General features: G+C 43.8%; 1 protein-coding gene across 1 annotated transcript in view; it reads right to left on the bottom strand.

Annotated features, from left to right (window-relative positions):
• Window positions 1–12,438, bottom strand: part of LOC106580465 (palmitoyltransferase ZDHHC8B) — a 100,722-nt gene that overhangs the window by 7,031 nt on the left and 81,253 nt on the right. Inside the window, exons 3-8 of the mRNA XM_014161567.2 lie at window positions 11,320–11,477; window positions 10,400–10,572; window positions 9,969–10,071; window positions 9,664–9,755; window positions 8,619–8,754; window positions 8,245–8,362 (exon numbers count right to left, since the gene is read on the bottom strand). Of these exons, the coding sequence (XP_014017042.1) occupies window positions 8,245–8,362; window positions 8,619–8,754; window positions 9,664–9,755; window positions 9,969–10,071; window positions 10,400–10,572; window positions 11,320–11,477 (780 nt within the window). The remainder of the gene's footprint in view (window positions 1–8,244; window positions 8,363–8,618; window positions 8,755–9,663; window positions 9,756–9,968; window positions 10,072–10,399; window positions 10,573–11,319; window positions 11,478–12,438) is intronic.

Below are 12,438 nucleotides of genomic sequence, written 5' to 3'. Positions count from 1 at the left end.
GGTCTGCGTACCCTCATCGAGTCCATAACAAATCTGGAGCAGATTGACTGAACCAGGCCACTCATGACAAAGGACACTACATTTCTCCTCGCTGATGAAGAGCGATAGAGGACTGCCATGCTGGAGTTCATTCATCAAGCCTAACTAGTTATAAGTCACTAACTAGCACTGAGATGGAGCGCTTTTAGGAGGCCAGAGAGAGCAGTTCGGTGCAATACACCAGAGAGGGAAAGAAACAGAAAGAGACAGAAAGAGAAACACAGAGAGAGAGATACACACTAGTGATTTGCGGGTTGACTCATAACCCGCAGTCCCCGTGGGTTTAGGGTCATGAAATATTATGTGGATGAAGAGCGGGTGGGTGGCGGGCAGGTTGAACATAGAGAAAACAATGCATAAAAAAATCCATACATGTATAATTCTTGTGCAATTCATATCTATAGGCTACACTGAGGTTTATCTTTCATAATTTTTTTTATCTGCCATTATAAACTGGGTGGTTTGAGCCCTGAAAGCTGATTGTCTGACAGACATGGTATATCAGACCACATACCATGGGTATGACAAAACATTTATTTTTCCTGCTCTAATTACATTGGTACCAGTTTATAATAGCAATAAGGCACCTCGGGTGTTTGTGATATATGGCCAATATATTACAGCTAAGGGCTACATCCAGGCACTCCGCTTTGCGTCGTGCATAAGAACAGCCCTTATCCATGGTATATTGGCCATATACCACACCTCCTCTGGCCTTATTGCTTAATTAGAGCGTAAGCCAAAGCTTTAGGGCCTTACTGTAACTGCGCCAAATGCTATCGGGAAGTTGGGCAGAAAACATTGATCCACTGAGACAAAAAGGACAATGTTGTTGTTGAATTCAATAAGAGAAAAGCTGCAAAATAGAGAGTTGAAAATAAAGAAAAGGGAGGGCCAGAATAGTAACGTTTTGGAAAGATTTTGTGAAGTGGTTAAAGAGGTTGATAGCAGTGGGAAGTGTGATGTTACAGTGGCTTGCGAAAGTATTCACCCCCTTGGCATTTTCCCTATTTTGTTGCCTTACAACCTGGAATTAAAACAGATTTTTGGGGGGTTTGTATCATTTGATTTACACAACATGCCTACCACTTTGAAGATGCAAAATATTTTTTTTTGTGAAACAAACAAGAAATAAGACAAAAAAAACAGAAAACCTGAGCGTGCATAACTAATCACCCCCCCTCCAAAGTCAATACTTTGTAGAGCCACCTTTTGCAGCAATTACAGCTGCAAGTCTCTTGGGTTATGTCTCTATAAGTTTGGCACTTCTAGCCACTGGGATTTTTGTCCATTCTTCAAGGCAAAACTACTCCAGCTCCTTCAATTTGGATAGGTTCCGCTGGTGTACAGCAATATTTAAGTCATACCACGGATTCTCAATTGGATTGAGGTCTGGGCTTTGACTAGGCCATTCCAAGACATTTAAATGTTTCCTCTTAAACCACTCGAGTGTTGCTTTAGCAGTCATTGTCCTGCTGGAAGGGGAACCTCCGTCCCAGTCTCAAATCTCTGGAAGACTGAAACAGGTTTCCCTCAAGAATTTCCCTGTATTTAGTGTCATCCATCATTCCTTCAATTCTGACCAGTTTCCCAGTCCCTGCCGATGAAAAACATCCCCACAGCATGGATGGCGTTCGGGGTGTTGGGTTTCCATCAGACATAGCGTTTTCCTTGATGGCCAAAAAGCTCAATTTTAGTCTCATCTGACCAGAGAACCTTCTTCCATATTTTTGGGGAGTCTCCCACATGCCTTTTGGCGAACACCAGACGTATTTGTTTATTTTTTTCCTTTAATTAAGCAAGGGCTTTTTTTCTGGCCACTCTTCCGTAAAGCCCAGCTCTGTGGAGTATACGGCTTAAAGTGGTCCTATGGTCAGATACTCCAATCTCCGCTATGGAGCTTTGCAGCTCCTTCAGGGTTATCTTTGGTCTCTTTGTTGCCTCTCTGATTAATGCCGTCCTTGCCTGGTCCGCGAGTTTTGGTGGGCGGCCCTCTCTTGGCAGGTTTGTTGTGGTGCCATATTTTCTCCATTTTTTAATAACGGATTTAATGGTGCTTTGTGGGATGTTCAAAGTTTCAGATATTTTTTATATAACCCAACCCTGATCTGTACATCTCCACAACTTTGTCCCTAACCTGTTTGGAGAGCTCCTTGGTCTTCATGGTGCCGCTTGCTTGGTGGTGCCCCTTGCTTAGTGGTGTTGCAGACTCTGGGGGATCTTATTTGGGGGCTTCATAGAAAAGGGGGTGAATACATATGCAGGCACCAATTTTCAAATATAATTTTTTTTTTAGAATTTTTTGAAACTAGTTATTTTTTTAATTTCACTTCACCAATTTGGACTATTTTGTGTATGTCCATTACATGAAATCCAAATAAAAATCAATTTAAATTACAAGTTGTAATGCAACAAAATAGGGAAAACGCCAAGGGGGATGAATTATTTTGCAAGGCATTGTATGTGTGATGATTGAGGCAATATACAAATTTGAATGTCACAAAACTGGGACTTCAAATATGGCACGTCAAGGGCTGTAGTCTACTGTTTAGAAGGGTTAAATGGAATAGTTATTGAAATCTGGGCACTGGCTTTAGGTCTATACAGTGCCTTCAGAAAGTATTCATTCCCCTTGACTTATTCCACATTTTGGTGTGTTATACCCTGAATTCAAAATGTAAAATGTATGTGTGTAGATGGACTTCTCATCCATCTACACACAATGCCAAATAATGAGAAAGTGAAAACATGTTTTAAGAAATGTTTGCTAATGTATTGAAAATGAAATACAGATATATATAATTTACATAAGTATTCACACCCCTGACTCAATACTTTGTAGAAGCACCTTTGGCAGCGATTACAGCTTTGTGTCGTCTGTATCAGCTTTGCACATCTGTATTTGCTGATTTTCTCCCATTCTTCCTCGCAGATTTTCTCAAGCTCTGTTAAGTTAGATGAGGACCAGTGGTGAACAGTAATCTTCATCTTTCTACAGATTTTCAATGGGATTCAAATCTAGGCTTTGGCTGGGCCACACAAGGACTTTCACGGGCCAATTGTGCGCCGCCCTATGGGACTCCCGGTCACAGCCGGTTGTGACACAGCCCGGGATCGAACCTGGGTCTGTAGTGATGCATTAGACCGCTGCGCCACTCGGGAGGCCCCAAACTGATAATATTTCAACCGCATAAAATATGCATCCAAGCCAAACTGAAATCTTTTCAGAAACATGTTAGGTCGTCTTCACTGCTTTTCCTTTCCTTAATTAAACAAGTCAAGTTGACTAGCTGACCAAAATGTTGGAAATTATAAGCAGAAACTTATCTAAATTAGGCTTTAAAAAAAACTCCGGCACCTCTTCTCAAAAAATCGTTCCTCTGTCTCTGACTGTACATGGCATTTTCAATCGCCCTACTGTATTTGCAGGTCAGGGTCGTTCACGAAAATGGATCGCTCCAACAGACAGCGAGTCCTGTGGCTTGCTATATAAAGTAGGCAAACAGGAATTGAGGCATTCAGTTACTTTTCTATTGAACGTTAGAATTTGCAAAACGTGTGACCTAAGCAACTTTGAGCATGGTATGATCGTCGGTGCCAGGTGCGCCAGATCCAGTATCTCAGAAACGGCCGCACTCTGTTAACCGAGAATGGTGCGACAAACAAAAAACATCCAGTCAGCGGTAGGCCTGTGGGCAAGAACAGCTCGTTGATGAGAGAGATCAAAGGAGAATGTCAAGAATTATGCAAGCTAACAGGCGGGCCACAAACTGATAATGGTGCAGTACAACAGTGGTGTGAAGAACAGCATCTCGGAACGCACAACTCGTTGATCGTTGTCACAGAGGGCTATTGCAACAGATAACTACACCGGGTTCCATTCATATCAGTTAAAAACAAGAAAAAGCGGCCCCAGTGAGCACACGATCAACAACACTGGAGAATTAAGGAGTGGAAAAACATTGCCTGGAACATGACAGCGAGTTCAGTTTACTTGAGTGGCCTGCGAAGTCCCAAGACCTCAACCCAAAAGAGCATCTTTGCGATAAGATGGAATGGGCCGCCGTCCAATCTGCAGCAAGTGTGTGATGCCATCGCGCCACCATGGACCAACATCACTGTGGAAAGTTTCCACACACACAGAGAGACAGAGAGAGAGGATTTTTTGTCAGGAACATATACAGGATACTACCCTCTACAACATAACCTTCACTCCAAATCAAAACTCAAAAACTGATTTTGGACGGAATTACGGAAGCACCTGGAAGGCTTACAACTACCAAAGATTATTATTCCAACGCTATACAGCAAATGCTCTGGAAAACAAAAGAAACCTGAAAACACCATCCTACCTGGAACTGAGTGAGTAATGTTTAGTCTGAAGCTATATTTTATTTCCAAAAGCCAAGAAGCAAAATACATTACATTACTTTATAAGGACTGAATGCTAAATTAAGGCTGCCAAGCTTGATACAACTTCAATTAGCACATATGTGTCAAGTGAGAAGTGTCAAAGCCCTTTAGCCCAACAATGGCAGGAGAGTCGCACAGTCTACTCCAACCAAATGGAGAGGCCTTAGAAGCTGCCTCCCGCTGTTTAGAGGTAATTAAAATACATACCCTGTGTATGTAAAGAATGATAAGATCACAAAATTAAGCTCCTTATGGAAAATCAAGAGACACTTTTTGTTGACTATTATAAAAATGGGAACATCTGCAACCTCATCTTCCACACAAACCATCCCCTGGCATGGCACAGTGCTATATTAACCAGACCATCCCCTGGCATGGCACAGTGCTATATTAACCAGACCATCCCCTGGCATGGCACAGTGCTATATTAACCAGACCATCCCCTGGCATGGCACAGTGCTATATTAACCAGACCATCCCCTGGCATGGCACAGTGCTATATTAACCAGACCATCCCCTGGCATGGCACAGTGCTATATTAACCAGACCATCCCCTGGCATGGCACAGTGCTATATTAACCAGACCATCCCCTGGCATGGCACAGTGCTATATTAACCAGACCATCCCCTGGCATGGCACAGTGCTATATTAACCAGACCATCCTCTGGCATGGCACAGTGCTATATTAACCAGACCATCCCCTGGCATGGCACAGTGCTATATTAACCAGACCATCCCCTGGCATGGCACAGTGCTATATTAACCAGACCATCCCCTGGCATGGCACAGTGCTATATTAACCAGACCATCCCCTGGCATGGCACAGTGCTATATTAACCAGACCATCCCCTGGCATGGCACAGTGCTATATTAACCAGACCATCCCCTGGCATGGCACAGTGCTATATTAAACAGACCATCCCCTGGCATGGCACAGTGCTATATTAACCAGACCATCCCCTGGCATGGCACAGTGCTATATTAACCAGACCATCCCCTGGCATGGCACAGTGCTATATTAAACAGACCATCCCCTGGCATGGCACAGTGCTATATTAACCAGACCATCCCCTGGCATGGCCCAGTGCTATATTAACCAGACCATCCCCTGGCATGGCACAGTGCTATATTAACCAGACCATCCCCTGGCATGGCACAGTGCTATATTAGCACACTACCCCTCTGTTAAGAGAGGTGGTGTAAACAAGAGGTGGAAACTCAGGATACTAGACAACGAGGACTCTGAGTCAGCTAATATAAATCTCTATAAGTCTGGAACAGTAATGGTACAGGGCAACCCCAAACAGTTTCAGCTGGACTTTCACCTAATCAAAGAATCAGGAGAAGCTCTCCCTTGAGAAAGATACCCCCACCCCGAGCAGGTCAGACCAGACCTCTTCATTATATAACCCCACAGACGAGCAACCCCAAGCGGAAAGTCAACCTCCCAGCACAGAGTACTACCAGATTGTACTCCTTATGGACTCAAATGGGAAATATATACAAGAAAAAAATACACTGTGTTTGGTGAAAAAGTGTCTAAACTCTGGTGTCCAAACACCCAGCGCGCCCTAGACCTTCTGTCTGAGGACCAACTAGGTTCACCTAGCCACATAATAATACACACAGGCACCAACGACCTGAGAGCCCAGCAGGAAAGGGTGGCCACAACACTGAAGGGAGTGATTGAAAAAGCTTCTTCTACTTTCCCCAATGCGCAAGTGGTTATCTCCACCCTGCTACCACGAAAAGACTTCCACCCTGCTACCATACAGTGGGTAAACGCAAGTATTTCCCATGACTGTGCCTCAAAACCAAAAATTTTCCTGGCCCACCACTCCACCCTGGACTTGAACAGCCTCTATGACCAGGTCCACCTATACAAGGCAGCAGTGCCCATCCTTTGCCCGGACTCTAAAGGACAGCGCTCTTAAACGCAGCCCCAACACTTCACACAGAAGCAACAGATCAATAGACACCCCGCCCAGACCAGCGAGACACTCTCCCAGACCTGCAGGACCTACTCAATCATGAGGCATCAAAGCCAAAGGAACTGAGTAATATTAAGAAATGCTGTAGATGGAAGGAATGTAGTTTGGAAACCTACCCCCAAAAAATTAGGCAACAACACATTCAATCCCTTTTAGACAACTTCCTTGATAAAACGTTCCACTGTAATAGTGAAGGTGTAAACTTGGCAGTAGAAAATCTTAACAGTATATTTGACCTCTCAGCTTCCCTATCAAATCTAAAAATCTCAAATAGAAAACCAAAGAAAATGAACAACAATGACAAAATCTAAGAAAGAAATTGAGAAACCTGTCCAACCAAAAACATAGAGACCTGGAAAACCTGAGTCTACGCCTTCACTATGGTGAATCACTAAAACAATACAGAAATACACTACGGAAAAAGAAGGAACAGCACGTCAGAAATCAGCTCAATGTTATTGAAGAATCCATAGACTAACCACTTCTGGGAAAATTGCAAAACACTAAACAAACAACAACACAAAGAATTATCTATCCAAAATGGAGATGTATGGGTAAACCACTTCTCCAATCTTTTTGGCTCTATAACAAAGAACAAACAGCAAAAACAAATACATGATCAAATACAAATCTTAGAATCAACTATTAAAGACTACCAGAACACACTGAATTCTCCAATTACCTTGAATGAGCTACAGGACAAAATAAAAACCATCCAACCCAAAAAGGCATGTGGTGTTGATGGTATCCTCAATGAAATGATCAAATATACAGACAACAAATTCCAATTGGCTATACTAAAACTCTTTAACATCATCCTTAGCTCTGGCATCTTCCCCAATATTTGGAACCAAGGACTGATCACCCCAATCCACAAAAATGGAGACAAATTTGACCCCAATAACTACCGTAGGATATGAATCAACAGCAACCTTGGGAAAATCCTCTGCATTATCATTAACAACAGACTTGTACATTTCCTAAGTGAAAACAATGTACTGAGCAAATGTCAAATTGGCTTTTTACCAAATTATCGTATGACAGACCACGTATTCACAAACTAGAATGCTATTTGGCCCTAAACAGAGAGTACACAGTGGCAGAATACCTGACCACTGTGACTGACCCAAACTTAAGGAAAGCTTTGACTATGTACAGACTCAGTGAGCATAGCCTTGCTATTGAGAAAGGCCACCGTAGGCAGACCTGGCTCTCAAGAGAAGACAGGCTATGTGCACACTTCCCACAAAATGAGGTGGAAACTGAGCTGCACTTCCTAACCTCCTGCCCAATGTATGACCATATTAGAGACACATATTTCCCTCAGATTACACAGATCCACGAAATATTCGAAAACAAACCCGATTTTGATAAACTCCCATATCTACTGGGTGAAATACCACAGTGTGCCATCACAGCAGCAAGATTTGTGACCTGTTGCCACAACAAAAGGTCAACCAGTGAAGAACAAACACCATTGTAAATATAACCCATATTTATGCTTATTATTTTCCCTTTTGTACTTTAACCATTTGTACATCGTTACAACACTATATATATACATAATATGACATTAGTAATGTCTTTATTCTTTTGGAACTTATGTGAGTGTAATGTTTACTGTTCATTTTTATTGTTTATTTCACTTTTGTATATTATCTACTTCACTTGCTTTGGCAATGTTAACATATGTTTCCCATGCCAATAAAGCCCCTTGGATTGAATTGAGAGAGAGAGAGAGAAGAGAGAGGAGAGAGAGAGGAGGAACGCAATGATTTTGCATAGATTGCCCATTATTACCTTCGCCGGACGTCAGCTGGCTCTTCAGCTGGTTGTAACGGTCTGCTTTGGGAGGTAGAGGAGGCTGGGTGTCTAGGCCTTTGTCATCCACGGCCAGGCCATCCAGACTGATCTTGGACTGGACAGGGGAGATGACGAGGGGTTAAAAGTGGTCTTAAAAGGAACAGCAGGTGGAGGAACAGAACCAGGGATAGGCCAAGGGATATGACTGGGGGACAGGGTTAGGTAAAGGGACTGGCTGGGAATAGTACAGTTGAAGAGGACTAGAAAGATGGCTAGGTGAAATATAGATAACAGGACTGGGAATAAAACCAGGAATAGGACATGGAACTAGAAATATGACTGTTGTATCTACTGAATGTACCGAAGCTTACTTTAGACTGGAGGATACTGGTGTGGATCCCGTTGTTGCTGACCTTGATGCTGATCTGTCTGTCAGAGAGGTCTGGTCTGATGAAGGGGGGCTGGATAGAGACAGGGGGCTTCTTCCTGGGGTCTACACCATTGTACCTGTATAGAGGAGAGGAGAGACGACTCATCGTATGAGAGTTAGCCTGAGTCCCAGATCTGTTTGTACTGTCTTGCCAACTCCTGTGTTATTGTCAGGTGACAATGACATAGGATTTGGCAAGACTGCACAAACAGATCTAGGACTCAGGCTATATGGGAATATGGGGCAAATTCAGTGGTGGATGATGACTATAATAAAACCGTTTCAGTCCCCACCTGGGTATTGTCTATCTGTGGCTATGTATACTGTTAATTTTAGCAGTGTATTATCTCCCAAAAGGTCTCTTTAAAATCAGGCTCTGGGGTCTGGCTGCTGAATGTGTTTGTGCTGTGCTTGATTTCCCCTTAACTGTTGTGTGATTCAGTTCTCCCAGCCATCTGCCTTCCTCTGGGGGTATAGGTGGCTTCCTTCAGGCAGAACACACCCACCCACCCACTTGGACATTGCTGCAGTTCTATCTCAGCAGTCTACTCAGAATGACTACAGCAGAACAGGTACCATGGCAACCCCCTCAGTCTTGGTTACCGCTGAGCTTTTTTAAAAACATTTATATTTTTCTCCCCAATTTCATGATTACGATCTTGTCTCATTGCTGCAACTCCCTAACAGGCTCGGGAGAGGTGAAGGTCTAGTCATGTGTCCTCCTGCTCACTTAACCCGGAAGCTAGACGCACCAATGTGTCGGAGGAAACACCGTTCAACTGACGACCGAAGTCAGACTGCAGGCACCCGGCCCGCAAGAAGGAGTCGCTAGAGCGTGATGAGCCAAGTAAAGTACCCCCGGCCAAACCATCCCCTAACCCGGACGACGCTGGGCCAATTGTGACCGCTGAGTTTTTATTGCCCGTCTATCCGGCTCCCACCACACACACCCCCTGACCTACAGTAGGAAACCATGTCCTCCTTACCTGGGCGCCAGGGGAGCACACAGGACATACTTGATGTTGCCACAGCAACCACGCGTGAAGGGATTTACTCCTCCACGGAACTTGCCCGTCACCTGAGGAACAGAAGGCTTTGTTAGAATGGGGGAAGACGCAAGGTCTGAACACACACACAGCTAGAACTAGCTAGCAGATTTGAGTTGGCAAGTGAAGCTGCAATGCTGATATTGTGTCCTGTGTGATACATGATAGAATGTACTGTATGTTTGTGAGTGTGTGTGTGTGTGTGTGTGTCTGGTTAAGCCGCTCTTAGCTGGGCCCCTTCTCACCTGTTCGTTAGTGGTGCGACCTCTGGCGACAAGGACCATATGGAAGCCTGTCAGGCCCATGACTGGAATGAAGAAGAGCCCTGCTATACACATCACCACTAGACTTGATATACGTAGTAAAGGAGAGCGCAACGTTGTTAGGAGCCATTTTTGCAGCTGCAAACCAACCAGCGCTGCCACCAACAACGTTATGGCTGCCACGGAGCCATTCAGACAACTATTTTATTTTCTCTATACAACAATCAAACATTATCAACAATCATTATCAGGATTGTCAACCCATAGAAAATGAGCGGGGTCCATTCTGGTGGTCCATTTTAATGCTCAGACACACTTTTCCCCAGGGCCTTCAGAACAGAACACAAAAGGCCCTAGTTTTGATACAATAGAAGGTGAAATGAGACCCGGCTGGCGTCAGTGTGGAAGGATACGTGACGGTGGTGTGCAGCGTGCCCAGCTGCTCCATGTGGTGCAGCACGAACAGCAGGCCGAAGGAGAACACGCCCACCATGTGGATGCTTAGCGACAGCAGGAACAGAAAGAAGTAACGGTAGTTCCTGCGTCCGATACAGTTGTTCACCCAGGGGCAGTGGTGGTCAAAGTCCTGAGGAGAGAGTGACAGATGGGTGTTTAGGATGGTGGAGAGATACAGTTGTTCACCCCGGGGCAGTGCTGGTCAAAGTCCTGGGAAGGGACAGAGAGAGAGAGGGTGTTAGGAGATGGTCATCGGGTAGAGTGGAGATCAACAGGATCATACTACATGATAAAAGCTTTTCAGTGTATTCACACACTCCACAGAGATGTTTCAATCAATTCCATCATCTCTAATTGCATATGTCAGATTTCTAGAGTTTTTAGAAACATCTACTGTACTTTAGCTGACTGTTTTTGATTGTGGTTGAGCGTCTACTGAAGAACACAGAACCAGCGTAAGTAGTTTGACTGAAATATAGGAGGCTGCCTCACAACCTTCAGTTCAAAGTCAGATTTCAACTCTTTCATGGAGAGATAGACTGTACATGAAAGAGCGGTAGGCACAGCCGCATCAGTAGGCTACTGGGAGAGCAACACAGCTGGAGAGTGGGGCTTCAAATGGGAAAAACAAAGTTATGAAACCAATCTTCTGTTTTACTGAATGTTGCTTGGATGTGGTGTAAAACATGATTGCAATCCAATAAGGAATAACATTGTTCACAGTATGTTGACAGGTCTTATCTGTGAACACATACCATCAGTCAACCGTAGAGGTCACACATAGAAACAAGGCTAACACCACATTGAAATGTCAACAGCTGACAAATGGACTAGAGTGTGGTGTCTGTCGGTCTGTGTCTGTCAGTGTCAGTCTTACCTCCACACAGTTGTCACACACACTGCAGTGAGAGCAGCGGGGCGGTCTGTAGAAGTGACAGGTAGCACACCATTTCATCCGGACCTGAATTCCTTTGATCTCTACATTCTTGTAGAGAGGTGCCCGGAAATCATCGTCCTTGTCCTCATCCTCATCCGCTGTCACAAGGGGAGAGATCACGTTAGCAGGCAAGTACACACACACACACACACACACACACACAATCTAATTTATGATTCCATTTGACAGGGGCAACAGGAGGTAGACTTAAATTAAGCTAACTCCCATGGTTAGCTGTCTGTACAAATTTACATTTTATAAACAATATGCATTTTGTAGCCCACATCTTTGGCATCAAATCTACATTAAATACACAGTTTACAGCAGGTATAAAGGTGCTAGCTCCCTCAACAATGCAGAACATGAATCAATAATAACAATGAAAAGAGTCAAGTGAAAAATAACAAGTAGAAGAAGTGATAGAAGAAGTAGTATGCATAGTAATAATGGACTGGATTTACAAATATAAAATGGGCAGTGGAATCAATAGTATATAATAGAACAGCAGTGTTGACTGTGTGTGTGTATGCATGCATGCATGCATGCATGCATGCATTTCTGTATGTATGTATGTATGTATGTATGCATGTATATATACAGTGAGGGAAAAAAGTATTTGATCCCCTGCTGATTTTGTACGTTTGCCCACTGACAAAGAAATGATCAGTCTATAATTTTAATGGTAGGTTTATTTGAACAGTGAGACAGAATAACAACAAAAAAATCCAGAAAAACGCATGTCGTGGATGGGTATTCCAGCATGACAATGACCCAAAACACACGGCCAAGGCAACAAAGGAGTGGCTCAAGAAGAAGCACATTAAGGTCCTGGAGTAGCCTAGCCAGTCTCCAGACCTTAATCCCATAGAAAATAAGTGGAGGGAGCTGAAGGTTCGAGTTGCCAAACGTCAGCCTCGAAACCTTAATGACTTGGAGAAGATCTGCAAAGAGGAGTGGGACAAAATCCCTCATGAAATGTGTGCAAACCTGGTGGCCAACTACAAGAAACGTCTGACCTCTGTGATTGCCGACAAGGGTTTTGCCATCAAGTGCTAAGTC

This window comes from Salmo salar, chromosome ssa20, assembly GCF_905237065.1.
Source record: "Salmo salar chromosome ssa20, Ssal_v3.1, whole genome shotgun sequence".
Classification (NCBI taxonomy): Eukaryota; Metazoa; Chordata; class Actinopteri; order Salmoniformes; family Salmonidae; genus Salmo; species Salmo salar.
This window is presented reverse-complemented; position numbering and strand designations above follow the sequence as displayed.